Source organism: Castanea sativa, chromosome 6, assembly GCF_040712315.1.
Source record: "Castanea sativa cultivar Marrone di Chiusa Pesio chromosome 6, ASM4071231v1".
In the NCBI taxonomy this organism is placed as follows: Eukaryota; Viridiplantae; Streptophyta; class Magnoliopsida; order Fagales; family Fagaceae; genus Castanea; species Castanea sativa.
The window spans coordinates 49,194,471-49,213,751 of NC_134018.1; the positions used below are offsets into that span (position 1 = coordinate 49,194,471).

The window sequence follows — 19,281 nt, forward strand, 5'->3', positions numbered from 1 at the left end:
AAAATCTAAAGACTAGAAAGAATTCTGTAAACTTGGTTGGAAAAGTCTTTTTGTGGTTGTGGTTGTGATTGTGGTTTAAATGCTCCTTATAAGTGGCTTTTAGTTAACTTGGTTGTTGGTAAATTCTTACGATGTCTAGTGCGTTTCAGTTAAATTAACTGGTAAAGTTGTTCTTCAAAAAAAAAAAAAAAACTGGTAAAGTTTTTTATGGTTGAATAAAAAATCTAAGGTTCAATTCTTGCTTATACCAAAAATTAATTGATGTATTGGTTTGATGATAAAGAGCTATTATTAAGAGTAGATGCTATAAGTTGAAACTTTCTATAAAAAAAGCAGATAAGTTTCAAGAGAGAGAGAGAGAGAGAGAGAGAGAGTAGAGTTCTAATACTGCATACACCAAAAGAAACTCATTAATATTTTGTTGATCACCATGGAACAAACTCCATAAAAGTTTTATCATAGAGTAATATCTATTAAAAAAAAATCTATTAATGGTTATGATTGTAGCTTAAATGCTCATTCTAAGTAGCTTTTAGTTAACTTAGTTGGCAAAATCCTTAAAAATAAAAAAATTAGAAAGTGGTTGGTAAAGCTTGGTTGAACAAGGGTAGAGTTCAAATCATGCCTACACCAAAAAAGAAATTCATTGGTATCTTGTCTCAATGGTAAAAAACAATCACCATGAAACAAACTCCATAAATTTCAAGTTTTATCATATAGTAATATCAATAAAGTTTCTAAAAAATAAAAAAAAAACTATAAAATAATCCTCATGATAAATTTGTTGTGCATATTTTAGAAATAATGTAGAAACTTTTTTTTTTTTTGAGAAAGAAATAATGTAGAAACTAGATAAGTAATAAAGAGCCAATCAAAATAGAGTTTTGTTTAACGTCTGCTATACAACTTAAAAGGTGATATTCGACAACTTAATCTTTAGCATGTTAGGAAATTTAAAACCATTTAAAAAAATGTTCAAGCATGTTTAAAGTTGTCCAAAATATTTTGGACATGAAGAATCTAATGTTTCCATGTAATTGGTAACCAAATAAAAGGTTGAAGTTGAACTGTTCCTGTAATCCTATTACATGAACTTGTGGAAGAGAAAATGGCTCATTTGTGTAATCTGACTGCCACATAGAATCACTAACTAAACAGGCAATGTGAGAGCCATGTTCTCCCACATTCTGTCAATGATCACTTTAGTTGAGAGAAATGCTAAAATATACAATATTTTTACAATACTTTCACAATAAATTCTAAATGGTAAGTTGTTATTCGTTATTATGTGTGGAAAAAAAAATTTAAGTTGTAAGTTCAAATTATAATCAATAATAATTTATCACTTATGATTTATTGTTAAAATATTGTAAAAATGTTGTAAATGTAGTAGTTTTCTTTTGGTTAATGGCAATGATATAATTATAAAGACAATAATTTTAGTGCTCAATTCACATTTAGAAAAAGAGAACCTAAGCTGATCACAAATCATTTATATGTGTTCATTAGGGGGGGAAAACACTGTTGTGACTCATTGGTCCAACCAATTGATTTATTATTTTTTTGCAATAGTTCCTTTTTAAACACTATAATAATTTAGTAGTGACAGATCATTTTCCATGTCTTCTCAATGTATATGTAGCCTCAAATGTGGTTGCAGAGTAACATGAGGGTCATGTGTGGTGTCCCAGAGTTAAGCAACATAATTTATGGAACGGGTGTGCCAACCGCAAACCGATGGGTCAAGGCACAGGAATGTGTTATATAATACAATGGGCTATGGGGACATCAAATTTTCCGCAATGGTCGATGTGACTCATTTGGTGCATCATAAAAATAGTTCCATAATCATAATCAATTATAATAAATAATTGTGAATCCGCGTGAGCGACTCGAATGGCAGGCTCTTTGGTTTAAAACATTATGCAAATCTAAAAATTCGAAATTCAATCAATAATTTTGTTCATTTATAGGATTTTCAAAGTTTTTTTTTTTTTATGAAGATTTTCAAAGTACTTAATAAAAAAAATAGTCCAATAAAAGGCAGACACCACTTTCTTATAAAAATTCTTTTTACCTTTTGCAATATTGAATTTAACAAAAATGAAAAGCAAAAAAATAAAAAATAAATATGATGAGGCATACATTATTTTATATAATATGTTTTTTTTTGGGTAATTACCCTCCTCTCCCTTGAGGTTTTCCATCAATAATTTTGTTTATTTTTAGGATTTTCAAAGTATTTAATAAACGAAATAGTCTAATAAAAGACAAACACACCACTTTCTTATAAAAGTTCTTTTTACCTTTTGCAATATTGAATTTAACAAAAATGAAAAGCAAAAAAAGAAAAAATAAATATGATGAGGCATACATTATTTTATATAATATGTTATATATATATTTTTTGGTAATTACATTCCTCTCCCTTGAGGTTTTCAATCAATAATTTTGTTCATTTATAGGATTTTCAAAGTATTTAATAAACGAAATAGTCTAATAAAAGATAAACACACCACTTTCTTATAAAAATTCTTTTTACCTTTTGCAATATTGAATTTAACAAAAATGAAAAGCAAAAAAAGAAAAAATAAATATGATGAGGCATACATTATTTTATATAATATGTTTTTTTTTTTGGGTAATTACATTCCTCTCCCTTGAGATTTTCAATCAATAATTTTGTTCATTTATAGGATTTTCAAAGTATTTAATAAACGAAATAGTCTAATAAAAGATAGACACACCACTTTCTTATAAAAATTCTTTTTACCTTTTGCAATATTGAATTTAACAAAAATGAAAAGCAAAAAAAGAAAAAATAAATATGATGAGGCATACATTATTTTATATAATATGTTATATTTTTTTGGGTAATTACACTCTTCTCCCTTAAGGTTTAGACAAATGACATTTCACCCCAAACTTGAAGGAAAAAAACACTTTCTCCCCTTAAACATCCTATTGACCAAACTCTGTTAAATTAATATTAAATTTTTTTTGTACTAACCTGCCATTTGCCTAAGGCATGTGTCAAAAATTATCTTATTTTATGATTAGAATTCATTATTTGAAATTCTTAATTAAAGTGTAATTTTAAATATTAAGCGTGAATTTTGCTTTCTTTCTTTTCTTCTTCTTTTTTCAATGGGTTATGAAGAAATTTTCTATTACAAGTATTTTTTGGTGCTTGATAAATTTTATTCTAAATTTATTGGTTGATTAAATTTTTTTTAAAGAAATTTTTATAAAAATTTAGAATATTTCATTATTAATGTAAAAAAAGGGAGAGTGTCAATTTCATTAAATTTCAAGGGAAGAGGATGTTTTTTTCTTTAAGGTTTGGAGTGGAGTGTCATTTTCCTAAATTATAAGAGAGGGTAGTGTAATTACTTTTTTTTTTTTTTTTTAATGAACTTGGAAAATATTTATTAAAAAGCACTGTATAACATGTTATACGTGCTGCTCAAGGCAATTCCAAAAATAAAATTGGTAAAAAGGAAAGAATAATAGGAAAATATCAAAAATATTCTTAAAGGAAACTTTTACTATTTAAAGGAGGAAAGAAGATGAGCAAAGATTGCCTAAAATGGTGGTTTGTTGCAAGTCAAAGTCAAAACCCCAGGCAATAAATTAGAAATCCAAAACTAAAAATCCAACCCCAAACGGCCAAAAGCCCCCATACCCATAGGACCTATGATGGATTTCAAACCGAGAGAATTTGTTGTATACTATAGCCTCTTTCTTTAGAAGATTTCAAGAAAGCAAAAAAAAACAAAAAAAACAAAAACAAAAGAAAAACAAGAACCATTAACCAGCTCCAATTTCTCTCTCTCTGTCTTTCTTTTAGATCTACCCCTTTAAGCATTCTGACACCTTCTTTTTTGTTCTGTTAGAACATTCCAAATCTCCCTTATTGATGATCTGTTTAATCCATCAGATAATGGGTTCTTCCCAGTTTAGTTTGTAATTCTAAATTTGTACACCAAAAGGGGTTGAATATTATTTCACAGAACATTGATTCAAGGTATTCTATATTTTTTGTTTTTGTTTTCTTGGGTATCATAATTGTATTGTTTGTTTGATCTTTAGTTGCTGACAAGTTTAATGGTCACAATATTTTGGTTCTTGTGTCAAGTTCAAAACTTTGCAGTTTCTGAGAATACCCATATCTTTGTTTTTCAATAGATGCCATGTTGATATTACTTGCATTGTTTTTGTTGATCTTTCATTCCTGTACATGCTGACATGACAACCAATTTGATTTTTTTGAACTGAAAGTTGTATCTTGCAGCCAAATTCTTTTGTTATTTTGAATAGCTGCAGGTTTTGATGTTGTCTATAATCTAATTTTACAAAAATGCTGTTTCTTCACATGCCCGCTATCTTATTTAAAGTTTTACACCTTTACAGATTAATGGTGTCTACATTGATCAATGAGTGTTTGATTTCCAGAACATGCGGCTTACCTTTCAAGACTGAGAAGAAATTAGAGCAGAAACTAGGTTTCAATCTTGTTACTGATAATTATTTGATGAATGATTTGATTGCTGGTTCCTTTGGGTGAGAATATGTAAGGGATGGTATCAGGTACATTGATGAAGTTTGTGAAACCCTGTTGGAAGCCTTCCTTTGAGGGTGAAAATTCTGGGGATGTGAGTGGTCGGGTTGATGGTTTGTTGTGGTACAAGGATTCAGGACATCATGTTAATGGAGAATTCTCAATGGCGATAATTCAAGCAAACAATTTGTTGGAAGACCATAGCCAACTTGAATCAGGGTCAATGAGTTCCCTCGAGTCAGGTCCTAATGGAACATTTGTTGGAATTTACGACGGGCATGGAGGCCCTGAAGCTGCCCTTTTCGTAAATGATCACCTGTTTAACAATATCAGGAGTAAGTTTTGAAGTTGTTCTTCCACCATTTGCTTTATGAATTCATTTTTGAAAACGGTCTGAGTTTTTGCAATTTGTTAATTTGTTGGCTTGATTGTTATTGTATTTTGTACACAGTTCCTCTTACATCAACGTGGCTAATTAGTAGTTTTATTATCTTTTGATCTTTGTGCTTTTAGAGAATCCCATAATCATGAATGATAGTGATAAGCTCGAAATCATGTTGATTTTTGGCGCATAAGAGTGTTCAGTTTTGTGAGCAGTAATGTTTTGGTGTTTCACCCATGCCTGCTGCATGCCAGTCATTTAGCAACATGTATGTTGAAAAATTTACAATCCTTCTTACATTAGGTTTCTCTTCGAAACTGCTTACTGGTATGATTGATTATCTTAAAGCATTTAAAGTTAGAAGATAAGATCACTTTCAGCAGACTGCATTACAAGACAAAGCTGAAATTTTTTAGTGCAGTTGGAGCTTTGTAACTTATAAATCTTTTAATAGTGATGTGTATTCTTATTGCAATATTCCTTCCTCAACATCAGATTCAGGATTGGAATTAGTTGCCGTTGGTGACAACCAGAAAGTGAAAATCTTGGATTCATGTGTGAATAGGTGGGGACTGGGGAAGAATAAAGCACAAATTAGGTGTGGTAATTTAATGCTTCTCAAAAAAAGAAGAAGCATGTGTAGTTTTTATGGAGTTGTGGATCATATTTTGATTTCTAAATGATATAAATATCCATTCAAATTTGATAGGACAGCTCTCCAGGAGTATGAATATCCATTCTAAGAACCAAGAATGACTTTTACTTAACAAAAAGAATCTAAGAAATAAGAATCATGACAATAAAGACACCAGTTTTCTTTGAGTTGAAAATTTGCTTTTAGTTCCTAACCTGTTACTATGATTATGGGTTGCGATTATTAGTTGCAAGAATTCAGAAATGATCAAAATTTTATAAATGTTCTGTGAAATGCCTATCAGGTATAGGTTTTCATTGATGGTAGCTCTCAGAAAATAACAATTTCTGTATGTTAGGATTTGGACAATTTTCTAGTTATATGTTCCTTCTATCTCTTATAATATTATTTTTCTGGTTTTACCCCATTTTTTTATTTTTAATTAAAGCTAATGCATATGTTTACTGACTTGACAGCTATTCATGCTGCAGAGTTCACATTAGAAAATCAGGGAATGTCAGCAGATGTTATCAACAAGGCATTCTTGGCAACTGAGGAGGAATTCCTCTCTCTAGTAAGGAGGCAGTGGCAAACTAAGCCAGAAATTGCTTCTGTTGGTGCATGCTGCTTGGTAGGTGTAATATGTAGTGGGCTGCTATACATTGCAAATGCAGGAGATTCTCGGGTGGTGTTAGGAAGACAGGAGAGGGCTGTTAAAGAGATAAAAGCTGTTCAGCTATCAATTGAGCACAATGCAAGTGTGGAATCTGTGAGGGAGGAATTGCGTTCATTGCATCCTGATGATCCACAGATTGTGGTTTTAAAGCATAAGGTGTGGCGTGTGAAGGGTCTAATACAGGTGAGATATTAGTTGTTTTCTATGAAACTTTTTTTCCCACTTCTTTATCTTTTCCTAAATTACCTTCTATCTTTTATGCCCTTTTTAAGTCATTCTGTGAAAGCCCTCTGAATATATGAGATTTTTTTGATGCGTATGTGGCTCTTTTTCATCAAGAATATGCTATTGGGTTGAACAAAACATATTCAACATATACATATAGTTACAATTAATGACAGTTTTAAGATGTTCCATTTATTTCCTTAGATTAACTCAGAATAATAGAATGTCCCTAATAATAAAACATATTCCCTAATGATCCCTAATGAATAATGATCCCAATGGGGGCAGATTTGGGAATTAGACTATCCCTGCAAGGCAGGTTAAGAAAAACTATTTACAGATAAAATTTGGAATTTTATAGGAAATTAAATACGAATAATTGTGGAGAAGCTCCTGGGCATGAGCTTAAATTGCTTAGCCCGTTAGGGGTGAATGCCCTTGGATTTCTAGCCAATGGTTTTGGCAGGTGGCGTTAGTTGTCCATAGGTTTTACTAGTTGGAGGCAAGTCCAAAGGGCTCTTCTTTAGAAAGGTTCCCTATGTTATAAAAAAATGTGGAGAATTTAAAAATTCACTTCAGCTTGCACAGCTATATGTGTTTAAAATGTGAATTGTATGTGATCATTTCAGAATTTTAATTGATACTAATTTGGAATAATTTACAGTGTTTGGGGGTAAAAAGTGACATGCAATATGAGCAGTCACATGTCCAAAATCAGAATGTTGAGTATGATTCATGACTTTTAAGTTCCGGAGGATTTCTTTCCAGGAAATCAGCATGGTGCTTACACAGGGATGGCATTCCCACACAGAGAATTTACTGTATTGACAGAGCTTTGTTACTTTTTCAGGTTTCAAGATCTATTGGTGATGCCTATCTGAAGAATGTAGAGTTCAATAGAGAGCCTTTGTTGTCAAAGTTTAGACTTCCAGAACCCTTCTACAGGCCAATCCTTAAAGCTGAGCCAACAATATCAGTGCAGAAACTCTTCCCTGAAGATCAATTTCTTATATTTGCATCAGATGGCCTATGGGAGCACCTAAGCAATCAGGAGGCTGTTGATATTGTCCAGAGCTGTCCACGTAATGTAAGGATTCCTATCTATAGCTTTGAGTCTCTTTTGTATATAGGTTGGATATTTTACCATGGGTTTGTTTCTAACTAACTTGTGCAAAGATGATATTAATGCTATCTTAGTGGTACCTTATTTCTTTGTTTATGTTATAAGCACTGGTACCCTGTTTCTTTTCCCCATTTTATAATTGTTTAATAAATTGAAGATAATTGTATAGTTCTATGCAAGCAATGAACTAGATACTTTCCACCATAAAAGCAAATGGCTAGACATTTCTCCTGCAGCCTTAAATTGCTGAATTTTTCTAAGAACTACCTAAATAGAATTGCATATATTCAATTATTTCGAGCAGACAGATCTTCAATGTTTGCATGATATTATTAGTTAAATAGAAGTCATTATTTGTTGAAGTTATTTAAATATTTCCCATATATTTGCAGGGTGTTGCAAAGAAACTAGTCAAAGCTGCACTTTGTGAAGCAGCGAAAAAAAGAGAGATGAGATACTCAGACTTGAAAAAGATTGATCGAGGGGTGAGGAGACATTTTCATGATGATATTACAGTAATAGTTTTGTTTCTTGATTCCCACCTAATAAGTCGCAGCTCCTGGCATGGACCCCTACTTTCAGTCAGAGGAGGCGGTGGTATCTTTGCTAACACCTAGTTTTAGAGGTTTTGAAAATCTATCACTTAAACTCTCCTTTCTTTTATTGTATTGAGAAACATTCTTTTTTATACCCTTAAAGAAAGATTCTTTATATTCTATTCTTCCTGATGTATAGCAATGCTTCATGGAAACATTTCCCATGAAGCCTTAAGAAAACTTGCCACAAATGGTAGAGTCAATGGCTAGACAGGGGAATGCCTTAGGAAAAATTCTCTGTAGGAATTGTCTGGTGATTGACATATGATACTTCAAAAGCTACCACTTAAACATATGGTTTTACTGTTTTTCCTTGATAACAGAACAAAGTTGCCATGGATTATGAGACTCTCAAATGTGGATAATATTCTGTTTCAATTTTCCTAGTTGCCTTTATTTGGCAGCTGTTAACAGGTTTTTTAGAATATTCAAATTGACAACCCAATAACAAGAATAAAAGTTGATTTTTGAGTGCTTCTCGACATTGCAGGTCAAAATGTATTCATTCTGACTATATTAGTATTACACTTGGGTTGCAACATGTATCATTTCAATATTGGCAATCGCTTTGCCAAGAAGTTTAAACTATTACTTTCCAAATGTCAATTAGCTTTGGTATTTTGTTTCCCTCTTCACGGATCTCTGCCATTTGTTTTTTATATACCTAGGTCTGCATCATGGTTTTCTGTGTGTGCACATTAGTGGAAGCTAGGCTTTCTATTGATTGTGTAAACCTACACCATCTTGTTTCAAGTATCAGTTCTTTTAACTCTTGACTAAAATATTTTGCAGTGCCGCGATGGTTTTTCTAGGTGTGCAAATTAGAGGAAGCTAGGCTTCTATAATCATGTAAATATTCAACGTTTATCATCTTGTTTCAAGTATCAGTTTCATTTAGCTCTTGACTAAAATTTTAAACAGTGCCAAATTGGTTTTTCTAGGTGTGCAAATTAGAGGAAGCTATGCTTCTATTAATCATGTAAATGTTCAATGTTTATCATCTTGTTTTAAGTATTAGTTTTATTTAACTCTTGACTAAAATGTTTGACCATGGCTTTTTCTTGGTGTGCAAATTAGGGGAAGCTAGGCTTCTATTAATCACTTAAACCTTCAACATGTATCATCCTGTTTCCAGTATCCATTTCATTCAACTCTCGACTAAAATGCTACATCATGGTTTTTCACTTTTTCTAGGTGTGGAAACTAGTGGAAGCTAGGCTTCTATTAATCATGTAAACATTCATTATTTATCATCTCGGTTGAATTATCAGTTTCTTTTCACTCAACTAAAATGTTACATCATGTTTTTTTTTGTTTTTTTTCTATGTTTGTAAATTAGTGGAAGCTAGGCTTCCATTAATGATTTAAACATTTAACGTTTATCATCTTGTTCATGGTATCTGTTTCTTTTGAACACTTCACAAAGCAATTTCTGCAAATCAGATGATACTGTTAGACATTTCTATTGTGGTTTTGTAGCTCAGGGTCAACTGATTAATCAGGTTAACAGGATTAGCAGATTATTCTAATTGTGATTCCTGTCTATACTGTTACAAATTGAATAGGAGGTAAAATAATTGTGTTAGATGGGGACCATAATAATGCTTAAAACGTTTGTTCAGATGTCTTTTTGTATATCCAGAAAGCTTATCAATAAAAGTTTTTGTTCTTGTTTCTATAATCAACTCAAAGTTGTATAATGTGGAACATGTCTGGAAACATTCTTGAAGTTACTTTTTGACTCAGAGACAGCGTCAATGCACAGCCATGTAGCAAATTTAAGCTTTAAAATGTTTAAACTAGGGGATCAATAAATATATGTTAATCAGAGCCTGAAAATGCTAGACAGTTTCCATCGAATATTAATCAAAACAAAATAACTTATCAAATATGAGCATTCCGATTTTTGAGTCCTTGCAAACGGTTTAATACTAAGAAAGTGAAAAGCGTGCAACTTTGAAAACATTATGTTACACAGTATATGGAGAAATAGGAAAAGAGGTAAGAAGTTCTACCGAAGCATCATCTCTCACTTCAATCATCCCAATTTCCAGGATGACTGGATCGTCTTGACGAACCATTTCAAGCAAGATTGATGGGCGACTTGTGCTTGCATGCAGCACTGTGAGGTCTTTGATCAGTTTAGCTTAGCATGGCCAAGGTGTATTTATCCAGTTGCCCACATCGATGCATGCTTCACCATTTATTTTCTCGTTCCAAGGCACTTCCAACACGATTGTGAATTATTGTTCTGACAACTTAATTTGTAATTCTTTTTTTATACCTTGGAGCGGTGAGGTTGTAGCAAGAATCAAACGGTTTAATCTAATCCAACTCTAGGACAAAACATAAAGAAAATCTTAACTTGTATTCCTTTTTACTAAAATCAATTCGTAGTTTTGAGCTTCACTGACATTCAGTGGTCACATTATTAACCAGAATAGATTATAGATGTACCATGTAATTTCAAAATTACAAGCTTGTTGAACCACACCCATTAAGAGGCTGAAACGTGAAGTTCAACCGTGCACACTGCACACTCATGAATGAGTTGCGTATATCTCCTTTGTAGGCACTTCGAAATCAACTTCACCAAAAATCAACTCAACAGCTAATTTAAGATCATCAACAAGTTTTGTGGACCAAACAAATGTCAAAAACATTACACAAAGATTCCGTGATGGCCATTTGTTGTAAACACTGTAGATGTTAAGTGATCTGTTATATTACTAAAAGCTGAAATGTAATATTTATTATTGTTATACTCTTGTTGCGTCACATCAACAGCTATGTCATTTATTTATTTTTTATATTTTCTTTTCTCTATTTAAACTTTTCTTATCCCATTTTCATAAAAAAAAATAAAATAATATAAATTACTAAAAGCTGAAATGTAATATTTATTATTGCTATGCTCCTGTTGAGTCATATCAGCAGCCACGTCATTCATTTATTTTTTATATTTTCTTTTCTCTATTTAAACTTTTCTTCCCCCTATTTTCATTAAAAAAAAAAAAAACTCTTCTGCTCTCTATTAGTTCACTTACCTATTGTTACACTTCTTCCAACATTTTCTTTTCCTTTTTTCCTCATTTACGGTTATACTACCTTCCTCTTCTTTTTTTTTAATTCTTTTACTATTCTTCTACCCATTTTATTTTATATAAATTTAATATCATTTTTTCATTCAATCCATATTTTTTCCACGCAAAACTATGAGTACTCTCTCTCTACTTTCTTTCGGTGAATTTTTATTCTTTCTTATAACTTTAATTAAGGTTGATGGTTTTTTTTTTTAATATCCCATCAGAAAGTTCTCAAAAAAAAAAAATCCCATCAGAAATTCTTCTCTTTTCCTTTTATAAATTTGGTTGAATTTTAGTTTGAGTTGATACTTAGTTTTTTTGAAAATAGGAATTTTAATATGCCTACTAATTGTTTGGGTAATAAATTAAACCTATTGTTTATTCCTTTAGTTTCATTTTAATTTTGGCTAAGATAACATTGTAATTTTGTAATAAGTTTTGATTATAATATTATAATAATTTCCTTATTCCTTAAGAGATGAGAAATTCGAAACTTATAAAGTTTAGTTGTATATTAAGCAAATATAATATACTGCAAAAGAAGTTAGAAAAATATGGTTCATCTTAAAAAAATATTAATCAAACATAATAATAATAATAATAATAATAATAAAACTATATATTTGTAGAGATTAAAAAATAAAAAATACGTGAAGAAATTTTTTTTAATAAGACAATAACTGAAGTAATGATTACTTTTTATATATTATATTTCATCGCATTATATTTATATTTCCACGTAGAGATCTACGGCTAGTGGAACCAACAAAGACATTCACTATGAATGGATAAAAAAGGTGGGGTGTAGATTTTTTTTCTCTTTCCTGAGCCTAAATTAACCATTGGACCAATCCAAAAAAAGAATGGCTTTGAAATCGCAAGTGAGCTACAGCTGCAGCAACAACACCACCAATTCCGTCCCTTTACATCTCTCATCATTCTGCAAAAAAGCGGTAACACAAATTAGATTCCCAAACACAACCATATCACCTCCTAAGCTTCAACTTCAAGCACTTGGAAAAGCCAGAGCTAAAGTACTACTTTCTGCTAAAATGGCAGCTGGGTAAGTCCAAAGTCGTTCCTTTTCCTGCTTGGTTACTGAGAAATTGAAGTTATAGAAAATAAGAGCAACAAACACACCAAGTTTGCACACACGGACAAACTTTTTTTTTTGGTGAAGCACACAGGATTATGCACACATACTTTTGTGAATTATAATGAATAAGTGAGTTTTACACCCTGAATTCTCTCTCTCGCTCTATGCAGAACTGTGAATGAGGTCCTTCCACCCCCACTTGATTCTAGTTCGGAACCACCTACGGTTTTTGATGGAACTACAAGGTTGGTTCTTGTCTGCTTCACTTTCTTGCACTTATTTAACTATAGTAGTGATCATGTAGTCCTCCATTCAGTTACAATTCCAATATACCGTTTGTTTCAATGCCCATGTGAAACTAATTGCACTTTACTTTTTATAAAGATTCTTTTCTGTGAATCTGATTGCATTTTCATACATTGAAGGTTGTATATATCATATACATGCCCGTACGCACAGCGTGTGTGGATCACTCGGAATTGTAAGGTTGGTTTTAAAATTGTTCATTATCTGGGTGCTCCTGTGTTTGTGTGTGCAAAAGCAGGCATGAATTGTAAGAGTTCTTTGATTTTTTCAGCTTACCCTCTGTTTGGTTCTTAAAATAAAATGAGTCTTATTTCAATTTTTCTTTGTTTTTGAGAGGATGACTTGTAAAGCTAACCTCAACTAAGCCAACCGTAGTAAGCATAGTACTTTTTTTTTTTAAATTTAAATTCTTTATTTATTGGTAAGTTACACATACTTAATGGGTCTTGAAACCACAACCTTACCATCCACCTAGAACTATACAGGGAGGAGATGCCTATTGAGCTAGAGCTCATTGGCTAGTAAGTGTAATCGGGTGGGGTTCTAGTTGCCTCGGGTCCCAAATAGATAATGAAAGAAGCTTTTTATTTGGAATCATCACTTCTCTTTTATCCCTTTTCTTAGCCGAGGGGCCAATTATGTTGCAGCATGTCTCATCTAAGGTGATTAATTTTCCATTTTTGGCGTTCACTTTTTCATTATATTATGGAACTTATTCTTCTGCTTTGATTTGGTGTCCTATAATATTGTGGGCAATTCAGGGTTTGCAGGATAAGATAAAATTGGTTCCTATTGACCTGCAAAACAGGCCTGCTTGGTACAAGGAGAAAGTGTACTCAGCTAACAAGGTGAAACTATATAGATGCAATATTTTCTTCACTTACTTTGATGTTACAAGGAAATATATAGCTCCATTTGTTTACCCTAGCAATTAAAAGCTTACATTTCACCTCTAAAATGGAGTGGAAAAATGAAAGAAGAATCATTAATAGTATGTGACAATAACATTTGTGGACAATTCCAGTTTTTGAGATAATCAAAACACAAGACGAAGTAGACTCAAGACATGAATCACATGTTGAATTATATAGAATGCTAGGGAAAACACTTGAATGATTCACTTGGAATGACTGTACGACCTCCAAATAATATTTCTGTGGAGCCAGTACATATGCTGCATTGTTAATGCTTAATAGTAAAGAACTTAATGATGTTTAAGTTCTAAGACAAAAAGAAGAAACCTATGAGTGCTATGCTCAATTAGCGCTGCTTTTTTCTTTTCTACAGTTCTTTATGAGAAGTTACAGTGCAGGTGCCATCATTGGAACACAACAACGAAGTCAAAGGAGAGAGTCTTGATTTGATCAAATATATTGACAGTCACTTTGAAGGACCTTCTCTCTTCCCTCATGTAAGATTTGTAGATAAAACTTGTTACTTGTTTATCAGCGCCACTTTTGCAAATATTCCTTATACTTTGAATTGTAGGATCCAGACAAGAAGGAATTTGCAGAAGAGTTGTTGTCCTACACTGACACGTTCAACAAAGCTGTGATATCTTCATTCAAAGGAGATGGGAATGAAGCAGGTGAGTTGACATCAGCAGCTGAATATCCTTTCTTATTTTCAGATCACGTATGTAAATCTATAGAGGTGAATTGCATCAGGTGCTGCATTTGATTACATCGAAACAGCTCTTTCCAAATTTGGAGATGGACCGTTTTTTCTTGGTCAGTTCAGTCTCGTAAGTGAAAATTTTGTCATACTGCAATAATATCTGCTTTCTGCCAGATACTGGTATTGAGTCTAGGATTCATGAAGTGATGTAGGGTAAATGTTCTGCAATGATACTCTAATGTAAAGCTATTTGATTTTTCCAATGCAGGAAACAAGTTTATTGCATGATATGAATAAGAAAATCAGTTACAATTAATGTTCTTTTTTCAGGTGGATATAGCTTATGCTCCATTTATTGAAAGATTTCAGCCCTTCTCATTGGAAGTAAAGAAGTATGACATCATAGCAGGCAGGCCTAATCTGGCTGCTTGGATTAAGGTACAATACAATTGCTACCAACTATGTCTCTCTGAACCGATTTCAATTTCAGCAGAATGCTTATTTACTAGTTGTTATTTTAAAGCCTCATAGCTCTTTAATGCTTCAATAAATTTTGGGTATTGACAGCATAATGTGAAAGTTATTTTAGCTCAATCGGTAATTTCTGCTTTCACGGATTAGGATCCTTTAGAATTCTTAGGTAACTCTACAATGGAGTTTCTAAAATCTTATCCATCAATTTTGAAATGAGTCGATTGAATTTTGCCACATCCTCAATAATTTAAATTAAATAGTTGCCAAAATGGTCAATATTTATTTAAATATTAATGACATAGTAAACTCTAGTTTACTCATTTCAAAATGGATGAATACAATTTTAGGAATATACCCTGGTAGAGTTATGTTAAAAAATCCAAAAGATCATTATCCCTCCTTCCACCTTGTTTGAGGTCAAATCCAAAGATGATTTTTGGGTTCAGTAAACAGAAAGAAATAAATATTCCATAAACTTTTAGGCACATTTTGCAGGTTGATATAGTCCTAATATGTATCTATTGTACTAAATGACATAAGCAAAATATTAAGCTTATATGGTCTGGCATATACATGTGTAAAGTTAGATTTGTTCTGCTCTTCAATGACTGGAAACAGAAATGTGTTACGCTGTGATAGTTTTAAAAGACATAGAGTTAAGTTACATATCACCATTACCAATGGGCTATGGCTCAATTGGCATGTCCTTCTCGGATACAAATGGCAAAGGTTGTAGGTTCAAGACTTATTAGTTGCAAGTGTAACTTATTTTTTAGTTATTTTAAAATAGAAGCATTGACTTACATATCCCTTTTTATCAAATATTGTGAAGGAGATGGACAAAAATGATGCTTACAAACAAACTAGACGTGAACCAAAGGAGCTTGTTGAAATTTACAAGAAACGCTTCTCAGTATTTCCTCCTTCCCTTTACACAGTACAAGAAGTTATATTCTCTAAAAACAGTTTACTACCATATGACTTGATGAAAGGCTGCTAATCACTTGTTTCTACACATTTTCTTGTGCAGGCACAGCTTTAAATCGGTCTCTCAAATCACAGCATTCTATTACCCTCCACGTGTTCTAGAAATGGCATTAAGTTTCTCCTCTTTTATTTTTCTTTTTTTTTTTGTTTGTTTGAATCAGTATTAAAGATTTTTTTTCACTTTTATTTTTTAGATTTTCAACATGATTGTAATCTAGTTCTTGAATTTTAGTTTCAGAGACGTATTGTCGATCTGACTGTTTAATTTTACTTTTTCTGTTCATGAAAAATTACATCTCAAGATACAAAAATGGTATTGGTATTAAGATCCTTGACTCTATAACCTTTAAAGCCGTAAGGATAACCAAGAAACAAACACTTCCTAGCTCTAGGCTCAAATTTAGTTCTCTGTGAAGATAAAGTTGAAATAAATCACAAGGACCCAAATACTCTAGATAGGAGTAAGAAGGGGTTTTGTGAAACAAAAGCTCATTAGAACTTTTAATATGCAACAAGGGAGAAGGGAGTTTGTTTATAAGGATAACAGCAGTACATACGCAATGTCCCCAAAAGGATAAAGAGAGATTAGCTTGTAATTTAAGAGCCCTAGCAACATTCAAGATCTGCCGATGCTTCCTTTCCACTATAGCACTCTGCTGTGGAGTTTCTACATAGCTTAAGTGATGCAAAGTACCCCTTGAAGCATAAAATTCAGGCATATCAAACTCCATAGCATTATCTGTTCTAATAGTTTTAATTTTTTAATAAAACTGAGTTTCAATGAGAGTAAAGGAGGACTGTACTTAAGGTCTACAATCAGACTTTTTTTTTTTACATAAAAAATACCAATGTACACCTAGAAAAATCATCTACTATGGTAGGAAAACAAATCTAAAACCGTCGACAATAGGCACATGGAAAGGACCCCATACATCACAATGAATCAAGTCAAAAACAGAACCAGGGACATGCTGACTAGGAGGAAAAGGTAGCCTTTATTGTTTGGCTAAAGGACACACATCACACAACTGGTTTGTACAATCAATGTTAGGTACTTTATTACAGAAAGCATTGAGTTTAGAATAAGCTGGGTGACCTAATCTATAGTGCCACAAATCAAAAGCAACACTGTGAGCACTATGAACAGTTTTATTATGCATATTTACAGATGTTACAAATGAAGAGATAGTAGAAACAGCAGGATCACAGGAACTAGATGATGCTTGCAGTAGATATAGACCTCCATTTCACTTTACCTAGTCCAATCATCCTCCAGTGGGTAAGCTCCTGTTTGATGCAATATGTAGATTCAAAAATAAAGCAACAATGCAAAGCTTTAGTCAATTTGGTAAAGGGACACACAACACGACTATGAACTGGGTGGCTTAATAATCCATTTGGCTGGCATTAGATTATAATCTAGTTTTTTTGCTTTTTGCTTTTTGCTTTTAAGTACAATTTTTTTAAAACCTCTTTTTTTTTTACATATACTTTTTCTTACTTTTTCAAAGTACAATTATATGTTAGCACACTTTCAACAAAAAGTAATAAACAAAAAGTTAAATAAGCTGATGTCAGACACTTTTAGTACCTGTTTGAGATGCACTTATAAGCTATCTTATTGCTTATTTCTCGTAATATTTTTGAGTCCCACATGAGTCACCTACTTGATTTATTTTAATTTTTGCTGATTTTTCCTACTATTTGTGGTGAGCTTCACGTGAGTCATTTACTTATTTTATTTAACTTTTACTTTTTATCTATAGTAATTTTAGCAAAAGCCCTTCAATTTACTAATAAGCTATTCCCAAATTAATTAGTGTACCATATGATCCAGTATCTATCACCCAAACTGGTAGTGTAAAAGCCCTTCTATTTACTAATTAAGTGTGTGTGTATGTATATATATATATATATATATATATATATAAATAAATAAATAAAAACTGGAATGTTTCATATTAGGCGAACTGTAAGGAGTACAGTCATTACCTGAGAGTTGCAGCATGAGTCTAGCCCTTGAGTTTGTAACCAGGCGGATAACCATGCAACTTATAGCACTTCTCAGCAGCATGACCGCTTACACTACAGTGAGAACACACAGGTCTCTCTCTGCGATTGGCTTGCTCAGAGGAAATCGCATTAGATCCAATCGATCTCAGGCTTTCGTCTTGAAGAACCAGAGAAAACGCTCGATTAATCGATGGCAGCGGATCCATCAAAAGGATTCGAGCCCTAATGTTAGCGAAGCTATCATTCAGTCCTATCAAAAAGGCCATCACATTTTCTTGTTGACGATAGTCTGCTACGGTTTTCATCGAACCACATGAACACTCAGGCAATGGTTTGTAGCTTGACAATTCAACCCAAAGTGCCTGGAGCGTATGAAAGTACGTATGCACAGAGGATTGACCCTGAGCGAGATTTGAGATTTCCTTTTGAAGCTGAAAAATGCGAAATGCATTTCTCTGTGAGAATCGATGCTGAAGATCGAGCCAGACCGCACGAGCCGTCTGCTTATAGATCACACTGGAGAGAATCTCCTGTGAGACGGAGTTGAAAATCCAAGAGGTGACCATGGCGTCGCACCTGATCCATAGATTGAACATTGGGGAAGATCGATCATCTGGCTGCTCAATTGAACCATCAACAAAGCCTATCTTGCTCATCGCCGAGAGCGCGAATGTCATGAATCTTGACCAGGTGTGGTAATTGTCGCCATTGAGTTTTTCTCTGACGAGAATAGCGCCGGGATCATCTCCGAGATAAAATGTACGTCATGAATATTTTTCTTCTGCTGTGAAAGTAGTACCTGAAGTAGCAGAAGATGTAGCGGTTGTTGAAGTTTCCGCCATGGAAAAGCTGAGAAAGGTGAAGTTTCACTGAGAGAAAATTGAACTAATACAGAAGATGTAGCGGGAAATGGGAAACAAACATAACTGAAAAATGAAAAACTAAGCCATTCAAGCCGTGTTTTTAGTTTTTTAGTTTTTAAATAACACTAGTAGTGTAATTATGCGTTGCGTATAATAATTATTTTTATGGTAGTTTTATTAAATTTTTTTTATACAATTTAAAATAATTTAATAAAAAGTAATGTATTTTGTAATTTTAATTTTATTTATTATAAGAATAATCATAAATATAATATAGGAATAATTATAAATCATAAATTTAATAATTTTTGTCGTACTAAAAAAAAAAATACAAATTTTCTCAGAAATTTAAAAGGCAAGGTAACAAAAATATTTATTTTTTAATAAAAGTTATTTATAACTGTAAGTGCACAATTGCACCTGGACCCAAAGAAAATTATGGGTTCAGGCCCAATGAGCCTTAAACAATGAAATTTGTAGAGCGTGGGCTTGAAATCTAGACTAAAGGTACTAAGAACTTGATAACAGGTTTTGGCGTGCAAACACTTGTAAATAATGAATGATAACTGCCGATGGACCTCCTCGGATATGGGCCGAGGACTACTGCTATATTATTTCTCTTTCTTTCTTTAAAGATTACAA

At 32.6% G+C, this 19,281-nt stretch overlaps 3 protein-coding genes across 11 annotated transcripts; 2 read left to right on the forward strand and 1 right to left on the reverse strand.

Moving 5' to 3' along the window:
* Positions 1-3,584: 3,584 nt before the first annotated feature.
* Positions 3,585-9,489, forward strand: LOC142637870 (putative protein phosphatase 2C 38). 7 transcript variants are annotated; one of them, XR_012844923.1, is made up of 7 exons: positions 3,585-4,027; positions 4,414-4,896; positions 6,054-6,436; positions 7,329-7,565; positions 7,994-8,226; positions 8,990-9,176; positions 9,275-9,489. XR_012844923.1 is itself a non-coding variant. In XM_075811821.1 (6 exons), exons 2-5 carry the CDS (start codon positions 4,581-4,583, stop codon positions 8,216-8,218), a joined length of 1,161 nt encoding a protein of 386 aa, XP_075667936.1. In that variant the 5' UTR covers positions 3,585-4,027; positions 4,414-4,580; the 3' UTR covers positions 8,219-8,226; positions 8,990-9,214. The 7 variants fall into 7 exon arrangements, 5 of the variants coding, with proteins under 5 accessions (XP_075667936.1, XP_075667935.1, XP_075667938.1 ...); XR_012844924.1 differs by lacking the exon at positions 9,275-9,489 and having other exon boundaries at positions 8,990-9,046; positions 9,139-9,214; XM_075811821.1 differs by lacking the exon at positions 9,275-9,489 and having other exon boundaries at positions 8,990-9,214.
* A 2,549-nt stretch (positions 9,490-12,038) lies between these two features.
* On the forward strand, positions 12,039-16,074 carry LOC142641360 (glutathione S-transferase L3-like). 3 transcript variants are annotated; one of them, XM_075815777.1, is made up of 10 exons: positions 12,039-12,346; positions 12,550-12,624; positions 12,805-12,865; positions 13,447-13,533; positions 13,998-14,096; positions 14,174-14,273; positions 14,353-14,429; positions 14,633-14,740; positions 15,609-15,722; positions 15,807-16,074. In XM_075815777.1, the coding sequence occupies exons 1-10, from the start codon at positions 12,147-12,149 to the stop codon at positions 15,816-15,818; spliced, it is 933 nt and encodes a 310-aa protein (XP_075671892.1). In that variant the 5' UTR covers positions 12,039-12,146; the 3' UTR covers positions 15,819-16,074. The 3 variants fall into 3 exon arrangements, with proteins under 3 accessions (XP_075671892.1, XP_075671893.1, XP_075671894.1); XM_075815778.1 differs by having other exon boundaries at positions 15,609-15,713; XM_075815779.1 differs by having other exon boundaries at positions 15,609-15,689.
* Positions 16,075-17,775: 1,701 nt separating this feature from the next.
* On the reverse strand, positions 17,776-18,453 carry LOC142640116 (uncharacterized). The gene has a single exon (XM_075814210.1). The coding sequence runs from the start codon at positions 18,451-18,453 to the stop codon at positions 17,776-17,778; it is 678 nt and encodes a 225-aa protein (XP_075670325.1).
* Between the last annotated feature and the right edge of the window lie 828 nt (positions 18,454-19,281).